This window comes from Trichosurus vulpecula, chromosome 6, assembly GCF_011100635.1.
Source record: "Trichosurus vulpecula isolate mTriVul1 chromosome 6, mTriVul1.pri, whole genome shotgun sequence".
Classification (NCBI taxonomy): Eukaryota; Metazoa; Chordata; class Mammalia; order Diprotodontia; family Phalangeridae; genus Trichosurus; species Trichosurus vulpecula.
This window is the reverse complement of record NC_050578.1, coordinates 218,767,598-218,785,449: the sequence shown is the minus strand read 5'-3', so window position 1 is coordinate 218,785,449 and position 17,852 is coordinate 218,767,598. Positions and strand designations below refer to the sequence as shown.

The 17,852-nt window shown below is 37.8% G+C and overlaps 1 protein-coding gene across 1 annotated transcript in view; it reads left to right on the top strand.

Moving 5' to 3' along the window:
* Positions 1-17,852, top strand: part of SPON1 (spondin 1) — a 380,307-nt gene that overhangs the window by 307,001 nt on the left and 55,454 nt on the right. Inside the window, exon 7 of the mRNA XM_036763668.1 lies at positions 5,908-5,972. Within this exon, the coding sequence (XP_036619563.1) occupies positions 5,908-5,972 (65 nt within the window). The remainder of the gene's footprint in view (positions 1-5,907; positions 5,973-17,852) is intronic.

The window sequence follows — 17,852 nt, the reverse complement described above, 5'->3', positions numbered from 1 at the left end:
CTATTGGTGTTGTATATAAAGACATTAAGCAAAAGGGAAGGGAGCCAAAGTCACCCCATTGGGGAAAAAATGAGAAGTTAAACCTTAATCACAGATTGGAGGACTAGAGAGAGTTGGATTCTTTCATTGACAGTTATTTATAGGATGCTTAGTGTACTCTTTACATTAGATATGAAGCAGATACCAAATCGTTCAGTACTCCAAGATGAATAGGGGCTAAGAGAAGAGAGAGAGAATAAATCTTTGGGAGTTATGCAGACTGGAGAGATATTTAAGTCTAACAGAGAGGTATAAATTATTGACTGAAAAGCATGTCAGTTTTCTGTTTTAATTTTCCCCTTGAAAGCTATATCATTTCTTTTAATCTAATTTTCATAAACTTTAATAAAGATGTTGACTTTATAGAAGAAAAAGGAATTAGAATTTTGTGGCTAACTAGGAAGCAAAGTTCCAGTTATAGTGATGGAAGTCTATCTCATTGCTGATTCAAACAACAAGCATAATTCCCAGACCATACGTTTTCTCTTTGAGTACTGCCAAAAATACTTTTGGGGAGATGGCAAGCCACCTCTCCAAGGAAAGAAGATGGTTGTGTCTGACTAGAAAAATTAAAAGTACTTCTAGAATATGTTTAACAACCATTCTGTCCAACCACATTGTCACTTCATCTTGTTATCAGCTAGTACTTTGGACAAAGAATCTATTAGGAACCATGTGAACCCTATAAGACCTCAAGATATTTGACCTTCATGGTCTTTTTATATTACACTTATTTGGTAAGTGCTGAACTAAATGGACATTTTTCTTACATCTATGAGAAAGCTAAATAGTCAATCCAAAAAGAAGTTCATAAATCTTAGGTTAAGAAGCTCTGGTTATGACCTCTATAAGTCAGGCAGTTGTGGCAGGTGGTAGTCTAAGATAGGAAAAGCACAAGCCAGGCCAGGTCATTAGTATCAGAAGTAATTAAAATCAAGAGGGTGGGGTTCAGTGAAGGTAAAAGCCATAGGTAATGAAAAAGGAGGCAGGGGACTCTAGTGCAAAGAGCTTCAAAAAGTCAGTCAAGTACCTTGGATAGTTCCCTAGGACATCTGTTGCTTCTGAGAGTAGACTAGGGGCTATTATTCTCAGAACCTCAGTCCTTTTTTATTGATCCCACATGTCTTTTTATTACTCTCTCCATCATTCATTTTCTGAAGGTCTTTCCTCTCCAAGGTCTAGGGCAGGAACAGGAGCCCTAACTATTATAGCCTTAATTAAGTTTGCTTTTGTTGGGTTTTTAATAGTTTTAGCAATATGATAAACAAACAAATGCTATCTTCCATTTGTTATACCTTATCAGACAAAACAAAATCCTTCTCTGATGCCCTGCTATGACTCTGGTTTGTCAAAAGCTTTCCTACTGAAATCAAAGACTCGAGCAGGTCCTACTATATTGGAAAGACCTCAAAAATAAGCTTTACATTGGTCTACATGTATGTCACCCAAGGAAAAATCTAAGTTCAGAGTGTCTCATAACCAGAAGGTTGATTAATATGGGATGATTTTTTTTGCAGTCACACAAACCCACAAAGGCCATCTGCTAAAGCACAGAGGGGTTGTAATCTGTGTCAGTGGTAGGAAAACCCACACTGATAAAATCACAGGTTTTTGAAGTATTTCATAATTATCACTTTGATCATAATGTAGGTTTTCTCCCCCTTCAAATTTAGCTTGCATAAAACCCAAGCCTACCTAAGATCACTATTTTCAGTGTATAGTTATGCAATTATTTTTTCCTTTCAAAGAGATCTCAATTTCAAGATGTGACCTATACCTGGACTCATACAGCAGAATTCAAAAATAAAAGAATTTTTCCTACTTTTCTTAATGTTTACAAAAGCCTAAAAATGAAAAGTTTCATTTTAAATGGCAAGAACTCCTGATATATCCTTGATTTTATTTATTAATATTTTTGTAGAGGAAATGGAAGAAGAGATTTAAATAAGAGTGGTAGAAACATCTCTTTGGAATTACATTTATTTAACTGGGATATATATGACCCCAGAAATAGTCCCTTTAAGTAGGATCCTGCAAATGGAGCATATAAGTAAGCTAAAGCTTTGTAGGTGCTGTCAACTAGTGTTAGCCTTTGTCAAGATTGTGAAGTCATTGAGCACTGGGCTTGGAATCCAAGGACCTGTATTCCAATCCCATCTCTGCCACTTAGATTGTTGTGAATTTGGGGAACTCACTAAACCTCCATGAACCTCAATTTCCTCCAGTGTAAAACAGGGAAAATATTTAACTCTTGGCCTGACAACTACCTAGTGTTGTCATTAGGGTCAAATGAAAATAATGTTTATGAAAGAACTTTGTAACCATAAAGTGCTATTCAACAAATGAATTATATTCTTGTTTTTTTATATCATCATTGGTACTTGATTTCTCTATCCTCTGCTCAACTATCTAGTGCCTTCACTTTCCCTCTATGAAAACCTGCTGTCAATACAGAACATGATAGTTATTCAAACCAAGGTGTAAATGACTGTAAAACCTTGGCATGTTATTCCTCCCAGGGATATTGTAATAGAGAATAAAATCTCAAACTGAATAAATGATGCTATAATGTTAGATTTCTAGGCACCATTAAGTGGGACCCATCTTAGTTTGGAATAGAAGTCTTCCTGGCATGCCTGAAACTGAATGCTCTACATGACCAATTATTAGGAATTTATGGTCTGAGGTTCTAATTTTAATTATAGTTTCAATTGAAGAGTGCTGCAAATACATTTTTAGGAGAACAACCATGTGAGTGGGTTGTGAATTTCTAATTCCCTTAAGCAGCTTTCTAGGAATGATTCCTATGGGAGGCATAAGAGGACCAAGAATGGTCGATAGATTCTGTGCCACAGATTTCTTGTTGATCCAGTGTCTTGTTTGGCTCTTGGATTGATTACAACTCCAACAAAATGAAGACCTGCTGATGTAAGAATTCGCAAGGACCAAAAATCCGCTATTGACCCTCACTGTTCACATTTATCCTTGTGTAGACTGAGTCAGATGTCTGACAGCTGTGGCCTTAGAAAGAAGCAGGAATTCCAGCAGGTCTCTCAAAGCACTGCTAGTTTTTAAAAATGACTAATCTTGTCAAGCCAAAGAAAATGATTTTTTGTTAAAATTATCCACAGTAATTGAAGCACAGTTGACTTGTGTGTGGCAGCTAGCAGCCAAGAACCCCACCTCTTCCTCATCAAGTTCTTACTCAAAGAATGCAAACTTATTTCAAAATAGACCTGAGCTAGATATAATTGGAACAGTCATCTACTATTTTTTAAGAACCCTAGAATGCATTCCATAATTTGAATAAAAGTTGGGCAGTAGATTTTTAAACTAAAAGGGATCTTTAAAAGTTGTTGGTTTTAACCCTCTATTTTACAGATTAGAAAACTGAAACCCACTGAGGTTAAGTGACTACCCCAGGGTCACACAGTTAATAGCATCTGAGGTGGTATTTCAGTCTAGGTCTTCCTGACCCCAACTCTAGTGCTCTAGCCATTATATGACACGAGCTTACCTGTTATTTGGGATAATAAGTATAACAGTGCTTACTTTGGCCCCCTGCCTGAAGGTCAAGAATGTTATGTGTCATCCCTCCTCCAGTACTTTTAGGGTCATTGTCTCATAAGCAATAGTTTTGGCTATATTGAAAGAACAGGCTATTTATTGCGTATTCATCTTTCTGCCTTAAAATCAGCTGCTCAATCAGCATCCCTTTCACTATGATCAAGGGGTCATACCCAAAGGGACCACTTTTGCCTCCTTGTTCACCAATATGGCTAAGTATTCCTGTCCTCATTCCAGGGGGAACTTCCATACAGCTCATCATTTTTATGTCCCGAGTGGAAAACTCACTTTTTCATGCTTACAAGCAGTGACTGAAAGTCAGATTATCATTGCAAGTGTCAATATTATCTCATATGAATAGAACTGGAGTTACCTTCCATTTTCCCATGTTAATAGGGTAGATTGGGGGAGGTGACACTATGGATAATCCAAATAATTGCCATTTGACTTTGGAACGAATGTTTGTATTGGCATTTGAACATGGTTGTATCTGATGTTGTGGGATTTATTACGTTTCAAGTCAAATGAATCACTTACAGCTTGTATGACCTTGGATAATGATAATAAGTTAGCATTTACATGTTATTTAAGGTTTTAAAAACCCTTTACATTCATTTTATCAGTTGACTGTCTTACCAACCCTAGGAAGTAGTTCCCATTATCATCCCTATGAGAAACCTGAGGCTGAGAAAAGTTATATGACTTTTCCCAGTTACAAAGCAAAAACAAAAAAGTATCTGAGGCAGGATTTGAGCTCAGGTCTTCCTGACCTGATCTGAGGCAGCTAGGTGGCACAGTTGACAGAACACTGTGCTTGAAGTCAGGAAGACCTCAGTTCAAATCCAGCCTCAGACACTTACTAGCTGAGCGACCTCGAGCAAGTCATTTAAACTCTATTTGCTCAGTTTCTCTGTCTGTAAAATAGAGATAATAATAGCACCTATCTCACAAGGTTGTTGTAAGGATGGATCAAATGAGATAGCAATCCTAAAACACTTAGCACAGTACCTGGCACATAGTAAGTGCTATATACATGTTATGATAATAATAATAATGAAGCTACCACTCTATCCTCTATGCCACCTATTTGCCCCACCAGTTTCCTCAACTGTAAAATTAGATTATTAGAAGAGGTGACCTCTGAGGTCCTTTCTCCCTCTAGTGTGTAATCCTCTGATTCACACTAGGCCCTAATTTGAAAGTAAATGGAAAATTGATCACCTTTATTGTCACCTTTCTCAGCTCCTTGCCTTTTGATTCCCTCTACATCGTGCTGCACTGTGGCTGCTTTCAGACAAACTTGGTGATTGAGTTATCCCAGGGTCCAGCACCAATGGAAACTGAGAAGATTTTTCTCTGCAAGTTTACCATCTACTGGGATTTCAACTACAGGCCAGAAACAAATTATTTTGGTTTAAAAGGCTTTTTTCTGGTACTTGAGCTTCAATTTAGAAGGGAACTTCTGACCTCCTTCATTTCATCTCAATTAAATTTACTTTGACAATTCTTTATTAAGCACCAATTAATGTGTCAGGTACTGTGCCAGGTGCTAGGGATATAAAGACAAAAATAAAAGAGTTCCTGCCCTCAAGGAGCTTACAGTCTATTGGATAAGCATATAAAAATAAATTCATAAGAATTTTTTTTGAAATGGAACATTAACTCTGGAGGGCCTCATGTAGGATGTGGCACTCAGCATGAACTTGGGAGTTAAGAATGCCAAGAACCAAAGTTGAGAAGGGAGTATAGTTCAGATACAAGGTAGGAGATGGCCAGTCCTATATGAGAAAGGATCGAGTAAGTTAGTCTCTGATATTCAGGATTTATGGGGGAGATAAATTGAGGAGGAACTCCTAGGTGGTTCTGCAGATAGAGTGCCCAGCCTGGTACGAGGAAGACTCATCTTCCTGAGTTAAAATCTGGCCTCAGATACTAACTGTGTGACCCTGGGCAAGTCACTTAACCCTGTTTGCCTCAGCTTCCTCATCTGAAAAATGAGCTGGAGAAGGAAAAGGCAAACCACTCCAGTATCTTTACCAAGAAAACCCCAAATGGGATCACAGAGGGTCAGACAAAACTGAAAAACAACAAAGTTGAGGAGAAGGTGATGAGAAACATCAAAATATTTCCTTTCTTCAAGAGCAAGAAGGAGCATCAGGGAGGCCTTATTTGTTAAAAGAGAGCATCTGAAGTGTGTATGATCAGTCCAGGGAGAAGTCAGAGGTAATGTTAACAAAGTAATCTTATTCTGGGGGCCCAGGCCCTTAATAACTTTGGTTTTGGTCTTTTTTTTTTTTCCAGAGCGATGAGGTTCTCACCGTCATTAAAGCTAAAGCACAGTGGCCAGCCTGGCAGCCTCTCAATGTGTAAGTCAGGAGCAGATCATGCCTTTGTAACGTTCCAGTTTTCAATGTCACAGAACAGACCCTTCTCCACATGGTGCTGGCAAAGAATCAATAAGCTTCAGCGAAAGCCTCCTGCCTTTTTTACAGTCAGTAACACCTGTCAGGAAGTGATAATGGGGTTGGACTTACACAAGTATGTATGAAGACCCTCCTCCTGGATTTCATAGCAGAAAATCAGGTTCAGCCAATATTTTTCATCTAATTATAGATTTTAAATAAGACAGAAGGCTTTACTAAGACCACCACGACACTCCATATATTTACCAATTGTTCTCTCTTGCTTTAAGCATAAGGGTTGTTTTTAACTAAATTTTTTTTCTATTATTAAGCATTTATTCGACATGAGGCTAAACTCAGTCTTTAGCCCTAATAGTCATATTTAGTTCCTAAGTTCATAATAATTCATATTTATATTCTTAAAACACTTTTATCACAATTCTGTGAGGGTAGGTAGTCCCTATATTATGTTTCCCATTTAACAGATGAAACAGAAATTTAGAGATGTTAAGTGGCTGGTAGGTGTTGACACCCAGGTCTCTTGACTCCAAGCTCAGTATTCTTTTTACCAGTCCATGCTGTTTATCACTCATCCCACACTGGGGGGCTTTTGGTGCTTCCTTTCCATCAAAACATATTCCTTTCTTACTTCGTAACTTGTTCAAGAATCCCCTGGCTTTAAGTCGGTCCAGAAAAGAAAAGCTATTTTTACAAACCAGCTAAAATGGGATGATTCTTCAGTTTATTAAAGTATTCCCATTTCAATAATAAGGGAACCTAATGCATTTACAGTAAAATTCCATTTACCAAAATTTGGTTTAGGGATCTTCAGTTGTCTCACAGAGGTGATTTCAGTTGGATAAAGGAGGAAAAGGCTATATCCTAGTCCCACTGCTAGTCAATATTCACTTTAGTAGAATAATTAAAATGTTATCAGGCTCTTGAACTTGGCAATTATAAAATCTCTGTCCTTTGTGTTTATAGCATTTGACCCTACTATCCTTTTTATATTCAGTACCTCTACAATTGAAAAGAATCTTTAAGTATTAGTTATTTTTAAGAGAAGATATATATGTATATATATGCACACACATATAGGTGTATGTATATATATATATATATATATATATATATACATACACATGCAGACACACACACATTTGGGGGGACACTTAATACATTTTGGTGGCCTAGAATCCCTTCATTGATCAGTATTAGGTCTTCTCACAATAAAGAAGTCAGGGCAGGTGAACTGGAGGGGCAAGGCTGCCAGTAGTCCTGATGACAATTATACCCTCTCTCCCATGTTAAGATTATGTAGTCAGTATGTTCACCCTGGGATTGTAAGACAATAAATTTAGAGCTGAAACAGACTTTAGAAATCACCTTGTTCTCTGTTTCTGTTCACAGATTGGCCCATTACATTTCTGCTTGAAAACTCTGGGTGGCTTTCTCTGCTTTTCTGTGTATGTTTGTGTTTCCTTCTGTTGGATTTATCCTTGGAAAAATGTTGTGTGCTTGGCCATACTGCAATGTGCTTGATGTTTGGGGCACCATGAACACCAGGGTTCTGATGCTATGAGTTTGCATCACAAGATCAATGGTAGCAATATCCTTGATAATGCTTTACAAACCCTCTCTCATTTTTTCAGCTTTGCTTCTGGATTCTGACCCTAGGAATTTAAATACCTCAGTGCTTATTTTAATCAAATGCTTTTCTAGAATCCTTGTACCCTTACAGTAAAAGATACGGTTACTAATGTTATCAGATATATACTGAAATTTCACCTAACAATAAGTGTCAACCTCAGTGACCCTTCCACAGGGAAGCCCTAGCCTATTTGCACTGTGGAGCAGAGATCTAGGGTTAAGACAGTGTGAGGGTTCCAGAACTATAAACCTTACAAAACAGTTTCCCAGCTCTTAAATTTGTCTGCCATCAAATTTGGACCAAGGACACTCTTTGGTCTGAAGCCATGTTTATCACATGGATAAAATTCATTACTATGATATTTGAATACTCTAAAGATCCCTGAATTTCTCAATGTGGTTATTGCCTGCATTGATGAAGATTGAGATTCTTCTGTAACTTAATTGATAACTTTTGAAAATTGCAGTGGACTAGACTTAGAGGCACATGTCTATAATACCTGCTATCAAGGAAGGCTGAGGTTGCTGGACCAATGGAGCTTGGGAGTTCTGAGCTTCAGTAGGGCTTAAGCTGATTGAGTGTCCTCATCTAGTCTGGCATCAATATGGTGAACCCCCAGAAATGGAGGAACAATAGGCTCTGGTCATAACAAATTTTCTTTGTTGATCATAGAGAGATCAGGTTTATGAATAACCACTGCACTTCCTGCCTGGAAAAGATAGGGAGACTCAACCTATTAGAAAGGAAAAAAAAAGTTACTGAGACCAACATATTCATCACCTGGTGATGAGTCTATCTGAAATTAGCTAAATTGATCCTTGGACCATAAATATTTCACCCACTGCCAAGCCTCTACTGAAAACATTTTCAGGATTCCAGTTCTTGCTAAAACTCATTTGCCATTAGCACATCTTTGAGAACCCAGGATTACCTTTTTCACAATAAGCTAGAGCTCGAAGAAACTTGAAAGCTCATCTGAAAACAACCATTCAAAGTGGTGCTATATCTATCTAGCTCCAGTAGTATAACAGCTAAATTTATAAATACACAAGCAACTTCATTTCCATGGACTCATGGAGATGCTCTAATCTTCACAAATGGAACTTTGGTTGAAGTGTACCTACTGAGATGGATTAGCTTCCAAATTTCTTAAGTCATGATTTGAATTATTCAGAGCAGGTCATTCTCCCTGTGCCATCTTGCTACCTGGGTGACGTTGGGCTAGTCTCTTCATTTCCTGGGACCACATTTGTCTTATCCATAACATGGTAGGGAAGAGGGATTCATCTAATGATCTCTCGATCTCTATTATGATCGAGTAACTTTAAACTTTGTGGCAGTATGATTCCTAGTCGTGCCTCTTGTCATGATACAAATCAGCTACCACCCAAGTCCTCCAGTCCCACATGTGATCTTGAAGCCCCTTAACTCAAGAATTTTTAGATTAGGGATTCTTAATGAGGTCTATGAAATTTTTTTAATATTTTGTCAACTATTTCAACACAATTGGTTTCCTTTGTGATTCTATGTATTTTATTGTATTCATTAAAAAACAAATTTCAAAGGAGAGTAGGATATAAAAATAAGAAATAATGCTTTAGATCATAAATTTAGAGCTACTAGGGATGTTAGAGCACAGATAGTCATAAGAATATAGCAATGTAAATTTAGGACTCTAAGGTACTCTAGAGATCTAGTCTAACCCCCTCATTCTACAGATGAAAGAGATAAAAGAATTTTAAAAGATTAAAAAAGAAAGAAAAGATAAAAACAAAATCCTTGTAAAATATGTGTAGTCAAGCAAAACAAATTTGTTAATTGGCCATGTTCAAAAAACAGTCTCAATCTCCACCCTGAGTCCATCACCCATAGATGACAAGAGTAGGTAGCATGTTTCATCATGAGAGCACTGCAATCGTGTTTCATCATTGCACTGCTAAAGATTCTTAAGTCTTTCAGAGTGATTTACTTTTGCAATGCTGGTGTTATCATATAAATTGTTCTGCTGGTTCTGTTCACTTCATTCAGTATCTGTTCTTACAAGTCTTCTCGATTTTTCTGAAGCTGTACCCTTCATCATTTCGTATGGCATGATTCGAATTCTATTTCCATTCATACATCATCATTTATTCAGTCATTCTTCAATTGATGGACACCCTCTCAGTTTCCAGTTCTTTGCCACTATAAAAAGAGCTATTTTACTAATTTTTAATGTAATCTCTTACTTTTTAATCAATTTGGGGACATTACGTAAGATTGTTTTACCAATTTGAACTGGTCTGCATTCAAACGATAATAGTATAGAAAGAGGAAAGTTGTATACTCCCCACCAGGAATATATCTATGACTGTTAGGCCCTCATGTGCCTTACATCTTTAAAAAAAAATTGGCTAGTCTTGTTAAAGTTAAAATGACACCTGATTAATTCCTTTTCTAAAATGAAATCTGAAATCTCACCTCCTTTTATACGTGGAGGCTCTAGCTATATTCTGTTTGGCCCTTACCCACTCACTGAATTTATTTCTAGTAAAATTAATAACTTTCAATGGTGGCAAATAATGAAATAAGCATATAGGACAAGGAATAGCATTTCCCATAAAGTATTAGCACTTAAAGAAGAAAAACCAAATGAATAGTTAAACAAAGAAAAATGTCTCTGGGTTCCATTTGTCTGAAGTTCTGCTACCTTTGGCCTTCTTTCCTAATTTTTGTACATAGTTATAGTCACTGTATCTGTAGAGTCCTCGTACCACTAATCACTGATCTCACTTTGCTTCACCCCTCTTGTCTTCCCATCATTCTCTATATTCTTTATACCATAATGTTTCCTTAAATTATTAGACAGTAATTTTTTCAACTATTTTCTGTCTGTTGGACAGATAGGAGGTATCTAGTCTTTGTTACTAAAAATTAAAGCAGCAATAAAATTTTTTAACAGAATTCAGGGGTGGGGAACCTGTAGCCTCAAGTCACATATGTCTCTCTAGGTCCTCAAGTGTGGCCTTTTGACTGAATCCAAATTTCATAGCCCAAAAGTATTTGTTCTGTGAAATTGGATTCAGTCAAAGGGCCGCACTTGAGGACCTAGAGGGCCACCTCGAGGCCCCTAGATTAAGCTCTTTTTATCCTTTTAAAATTTTACAATAATATCCTGTCAGTGCCATTATTGGATCAAAAGGTATGACTATGTCTTTTGTTAAAAAATTATTTTAACAATGCAGCTCTTCTTCATTCTGTACATCTTTCACAGAAAATAATAAAATTCTGGACTAAAAAATTTGATTAATACCCAACTGAATAAATTTTTTTGTAAAGCAAGCTGTATTGTGCCATCAAGAGACTTTCTTTCTTACTGTAGTGAGGGATTATCTCTCTTCTCAAAGAAAAGATGAATCATTTTAATTGAATTTTGAATTTTTATCAGTAGCCTTCTGTTTGCATAGAATTATTGTTTCCTCATCCTCTGGCCTTGAATCCTGAAATGCTCATTTTCTCTTTGATGACAAAACAACAGACTATCTGAAGCCCAGGACAGAAGATAAAAGAATAAATTTTAAGTTATATGATAGAATTTTAGTACAAACTATATTTTATGACACAACTTTAAGATGCCAAGCATAGTATTTGCTCCAGGAAGGCAATCTAGGATTCTGCCAAGGATATCCCTCCCATAATGTGATGACTAGGCTCCTGAGTACCAAGGTCTTTGACTCTTAGCAATGTACAACTGCTTCAGATTCTGCTTTTTCTATTAATATAAACAAGTTGATCTATATTGGAAATGCACACATCCAATCAATAAATAAGTTAATATGTGAAAGGAGAGAGAGGCTGGCTTAGTCTGAAAGAGATTTCAGTTTTCAGAAGCCTGACCAGATGATAAATTCAAGCCTCAGAAAAGTAGTAGCATGAAACAGTGGAAATATTTTGCTCCTGGACTGGCCAGGGGCTGGTTGAGAGACCTACATGACTCTGGAGGCATTGTGGGCATGCTACCAATCCAGTCAGATCAGCAGAATCTACAGTGATACAATCCTGTTTTGTGAGGAGCCAAAGGCAAGAGAAGGTTTGTACAGAGCATCAGAATTCATTACCATTGTAAGAAGTACAGAGTATTGAGCAAATGGGGCCCAAGGCAGGAGGCATGTCTGGAGATCAGAGGAAGAGATTAGCAATGTGGTGGTGATGAGAGCCAAGGGAAAGGAATGAAAGAGGGCAAAGTATGGAGTGCAGAGAGATTGGGCATTTCAACAGGTTTGAGCCTGTTCAAAGTCTTTGTACCTGTTTTGTTATGCTCAGTGTGGTAAATGTATTGCTATCCTTTTAAACTTTGGAGTGTTCTATTAACCCTGCCTACCCTCCATGTTTTGGATACTTTAACTTCAATGGAAAACTGCACTTTAACACTGGACTTAGAGTCAGGAGGGGCCTGCTTTTGAATTCTTCCTTGATACCAGCTGTCTGATCATAGGCAAGAAGTCTCAGCTTTCTAATATGTGAGCATAAAAATATTTGCAAAAACTAGGGGTAGCTAGATGGCCCAGTAATAGAGCATTAGGCCTGGAATCAGGAAAGACCCAAGTTCAAATCCATCCTCGGACACTTACTAGCTGTGTGACCCTGGACAAGCTACTTAACCTCTGTTTGCTCCAGTTTCCTCATCTCTAAAATGGGGATAATAGTGTCACTTACCTCCCAGGGTTGTTGGAAGGATCAGATGACATCATAATTGTAAGGCGATTAACATAGTGCCTGGCACATAATAAGTACTACACAAATGTTAGCTATTATGATTATTGCTCCTGGTGTCATGAAGCTCAAATAAATGCATGTAAGGCACTCTGTAAATCTTAAAGCACTATGTAAATATTAGCTATTATTATTTTTCCCTGGATTTCCCAGTCACTTTCCTTGGAACACAATTAACTCCATAGTATGAAGTCTGCTCCAGAAACACCAGTCCAAAAGCTTGGGCTGTTTCTTCTTTGAGAGGTTGGATGAAGGCAGTCTCAGAAACTAGTTCCCTTATCAGAATTATTGGCAGTGACTGATGCTTTTCTGCTCCATGGAATTATTACTTTAACTTCCTAATTTAGATATCACTGAGATTTATACCCGGGTCTTCTGACTTCAATACATGCACACTTGCCATTATGCCATATCTTATCTGTGACTGGCAGCCATTGACGGCTTTTGATCAAGAAAGTATGATGATCATTGTGGTGCCTTTTGAGCTTTAACAGAATGTGTTGGCTAGAGTCAGTTTTGAGATACAGAAGGCCATTAGAATACTGTTGCAATAATCCAGGTAAGAGGTTATATGTGCCTAGTCTAAAATGGCATCATTAGGAATGAACAAACATAAAGGAAAGAAATTGACAAGATGGAACTGAAATGATTTGGCATTTGATTGGAAAGGAAGATTACGTTTGAGGGAGAAAGAATGTGATGACCCTATGATTTCCAATCTAGGGATTTGATGTATCATCGCTAACAGAAGAATAATAGAATCTCAAGAAAGGACTTCTGATTCTTCCAATAGTGTTCGGCATCCTGAAGATGCCTATAATGTCACAAATTCATCTTTTCTTGCGGTTCTTCCAATCCCTTTTCTAACACAGTATCTTACACATAGTAGGAATAGAATAAGTGCTGGCTGCAGTGAATTGTTGAACTTATCCTTATGCTGTATAGCTCAGTCTCCTCACCATCTTAATAATCCTCCTCTGGATATGAAAGTTGATTAATCTCCAGACTAAAATGTGGTACTCAGAATGAATCACAAGAATCCAACTCCCACCTGAAGCAGGAATCCCCTTTACGATATCCCCAAGTGGTCATCCATGCTCTGTTTAAAAACCTTCAGAAATGGGTAATTCACCATCCTTTGGGAGCTCTTGGGAAAACTAATTGTTAAGAAGGGCAACTTCCATCCATTGGTTCTAACTTTGCCCTTTGGAGACCTTGTTCTAGGAAATAGCCCTTTGGCTACTTCACAAAATTGAATTTTTAGGAGGTCTCAGAGGGAGGCAACAGTAGAAAGAGTGTTGTCTCTGGAGTCAGTCCTCACTGTTCCTTCCTTGTAGGAACAAGAACAGGTATTTTCTTCAACTTGGCAGCCCTTTAAAAAGAGAGTGCTTATATTTCCTCCACCTACCTACTCCCCACATACAACTTTTCTTTTATCCAGGATAAACAAACCAGGCCATTTCAGCTGATCCCTTATGCACCGTGGTCTGTAGACCTCTCCCTCATGCTGACTGCCCTTTCTTGGATCTGGTCTAGTTGGTCAACATCCTTCCTAAAATATTAGGCATCTTGATGACACCTACAGTGTTACCAAATAATATTCTCTTTTTTCAGGCTAACCATCCCCAATTCTTTCAACCCTGTGTCTAGCATAGTGCCTACACATGATAGGAATAAATGGTTGCTTCATTAAATTGATTCATTGAACTGATTGTTTTACAAAATAGTTCTCAATTCCCCTCACTATGCTCATCACCCTCCTCTGGCTGTGTCAGTTTGTTGGTCTTCTTCCCAAAATGCAGTTCTCCAAACTGAACATTAGATTTCAGATGTACCCCAGCAAGGGCAGAGTATGGCAAAGTAGTATCTTTGTTCTGAACACTATTTTCCTATTAATATACCTGAAAATCATGCTGACTTTTTTTGTCGGTGGACTTATGTTATGCTTCCGGTTCACCAAACTCTTCAAATCTTCTTTATGTGACCTGTTGTCTTGCCGTATCATTACCTTCTACCCTCACATCTATAAGGTTGATTTTTTTCTAACTCAAGTGTAGAAATTTTAGATTTTCCTGTTATAGTTATCTTACTTGATACAATTCATTGTTCTAACCTGTTGATGTGTTTATAATACTAATTATGCCATCTAGTATATTTCATTCTTTTCAGATTCATTTGAAAGTTTGATAAGCATACCATCAATAGCCTCATCCAAGTTTTCAAGAAAAATACTGGAAAGAACAGAGGTAGGGACAGAGACTGAAAATTCAGGTCACTCATCTATTGTTAGCCAGGTACTGGGGTAGAAAGATACCAGTGAGATAATATCTGTTATGATTAAGATGTAAGGAGCTTTCATTTTCATGAGGGAGAAATAATATGTACATAGATAAGTAAATACAAAATGCAGAGCAAGTAGATATTTTGTGAAGGTGGAGAAGGTGGTGGTGGTGGTGGTGGTGGTGGTGCGAGGTAGAAGCACTCTTATCTGCACTTCACTGGAAATTCCCCTCTAGACTGACCTCTCCAGGAACCACTAATCCTTGGTTCTGGTTATACTGAATCTTGATACAGTTCTGTGTCCTGAAAAATCCCTTAGCAAGGAGTGTGTGTATGTGTTGGAGGGTGAGGGGGTCCACAGAGTTAGTTTATACATATGTGATTTTTTTTCTTGATGAAAACATTTTCCCTTATACTAATAAATACTTCTCTTAATGAGTGCTTACTAACCACTAAACAATTTTGTAAAATCTTGCAAGGCTTTGAGTTTAAATAATAGATTCCCTCCCCCTTTTTAATTTCAGATTGCAATTTTCCATCTCACAGGAGCATCTCTGGCCCACCATCATCCAGCAACTGTCACCTCTCCAATCCAAACTGGATTTTTTCACCCCCTTTAAACAGAAGTTTCATCATTTTTAGCTTTGCAGTTGAGTCTTTAAATTTCCATTTTTGCAGTGCTTGGACTACTACAGCTGTATTAGTGAAAACTAACAGAGGATGGTTCAAATTAACATGCATTTCAATTTTGAAGCAAGTGAAAGGAATTAGATTTTTGAAAAAATCCCAAGGCCAGAAATGACACCCATAAATCACTACTGTCAATTAGTCTTTTATGTTATTTCATTAGCAAGCAACAGAATTAGTCAAAAGCGGACTCCTTGGTAGCATATCAACTATAGTTCACACATAGTATAAAACAATCTTTCCTTCAAACTAAGTCAATTTTCCATAGAACCCACCTTTCTAGTCTGTCTTTGGCATGATCCAATTAAGAAATCAAATAGGGGAACCAAAGACTAGCTATAGGAGCAAAGTTTTGTTTTGCAAAAACAGTCCTACCACTCATTAATGTGTTTGCTCAATTGAGGTTAATGGAATTCTCTGCTCCCTAGCTCATTAGGAAGCAAGACTGACCTACTTTTACAAGGTCCTGGCCACTGCAACTGACATGGTTTTCAATGAGTATTGTTTTTATCCCCAGGACCCATTTAAACAAGTGTAATCGGGAATGAACAAATTAGCTTGCAGATCATTGTTTAGCTCTGGTAGAGCTCATCCAGTTGAGAACTATAATTAGGAAAGGGAGAGGATATATTTTGAGCAAAAGAATTAAAAATTCTTCACTCATTTGTTATGCATTTGACTAAGTGGGATGCTGGCTTATTCTGAATTCTAATTACCAAGTGTAGTTGTGAGATGTTTATTTTTATTCCCTCCCTTAAAAGTGAATAAGGTGAACTATCATCTTCCTTTAATAACCATCCATTATACTTAATTAACATTTGATTACATAAATTGTTCATAAGTGTTGTTCCAGCTAATAGTTTTGAGATGAAATCTAGAATACTATCACTTCAGTGAGAAAGCAAATGAGAGGAGGGTGATATACAACTTTTATAATTTCCACATCTTCACCAGAACTATTTATTGTATAAACTTCCTCTTAATGGTATAGATATTTTCAGCTGTAGCTATGGAATGTTTCAGGAGGCAAGGACTATGGCAATTTCAGTGACTCCTCCACCAAAGAGGATGTAGTTAAATCCTCCGTGTGCCAAAGGGCCATCCAGTTTCCTCAAGGCTGGCTCCCACCAGCTGTTACAGTTAAAATTGTGTGAAAAAGAGAGAGGGACCAGCTGGCTGGCTGCTTAGGCTGAGTCTCATGCGGTGTCTGCAGATTGATGGGGTCACAAGAGCTAGAGCTCAACTTTGAAAGTTCACACATTCGGTTGTATCTGATCACCAGCATGAACAGGCTTTGGAGGACTAATTCACACTAGATGAATCCACATGGGACAAATTGGTATCTCAGGTGCCAATTTTCCAATTTCCAATGGGAGGCATATCCGGGGAGGTAACTGGTACTAGTCATTTACACCATTCACTCGTTTTCTAGTGGGTAAGTCCATTCAGGAGATAACAGTTGCTCAGAAGATTGCTGGGACAGGTGGCTGGTTCAGGATCAGATAAGAGCAAAAGGAGCTTTGTACTGTTCTTTTAAGCAGGACTGTGATTTCTTCAGTGTGGGAGGCTCCCTCCTCTGCCATTGCAGATCTGAACCATTTCTGAAATTTATAGTTTCTATTTATGGCCTTTCCCTACTTTAGGGTATTTCTCTCTAGGTGGTCTATACTGATCATTTGGCATGGAATGTCATCTCCCTTTATTCTTTTTGGCAGCAGCATGGTACAGTGGAAAGCGGACAGAATTCAGAGACACAATACCCATGTGGTCTTGGCCAAGTTCCTTAACTTCTCTGTCTCTTAGTTTCTTTTTCTGTAAATTGAAAGGGTTGGACTAGGTAAATTCTATAGTCCTTCTAGCATTAAACTTATTATCTGCAAGTTACAGACAGAAGAATGCTAATTACTACTTCACTACTGGGGGAAGATAGATGGCTAGGCACAATGGATAAAGTCCTGGGCTTGGAGTCAGGAAGACCCATCTTCCTGAGTTCAAATCTGGCCTCAGACACTTCCTAACTGGGTGACCCTGGGCAAGTCACTTCACCTTGTTTGCCTCCATTTCCTTATCTGTAAGATGAGCTGGAGAAGGAAATGGCCAACCACTGCAGTGTCTTTGTCAAAAAAACCCCAAATGGGGTCAAAGTCAGTTACAACTGAAAAATAACCGAAATTAAAGTACTGCAACTTATAGGTGAAAGGATACTGAACTTACAACCAAAAAACCTGAGTTTAGTTCCCAGCTCTGCCACCTGTTCAAACTTGTTCAATTCATTTACCCTCAGTTTCTTCATCTATAAAAGGAGAGAGTTGAATTAGATGACCCTTAAGATCTCTTCTATCTCTCAATCTATGATCCTATGATTCTTTTCTGGACTCCTAGTGCCCCACTATTCTGTTTTAACAGTCTTACCACCAATATGTTACAATGAATTATATCAGAGTTTATTTTACGGTAGTTATATTTGAATCTTCATA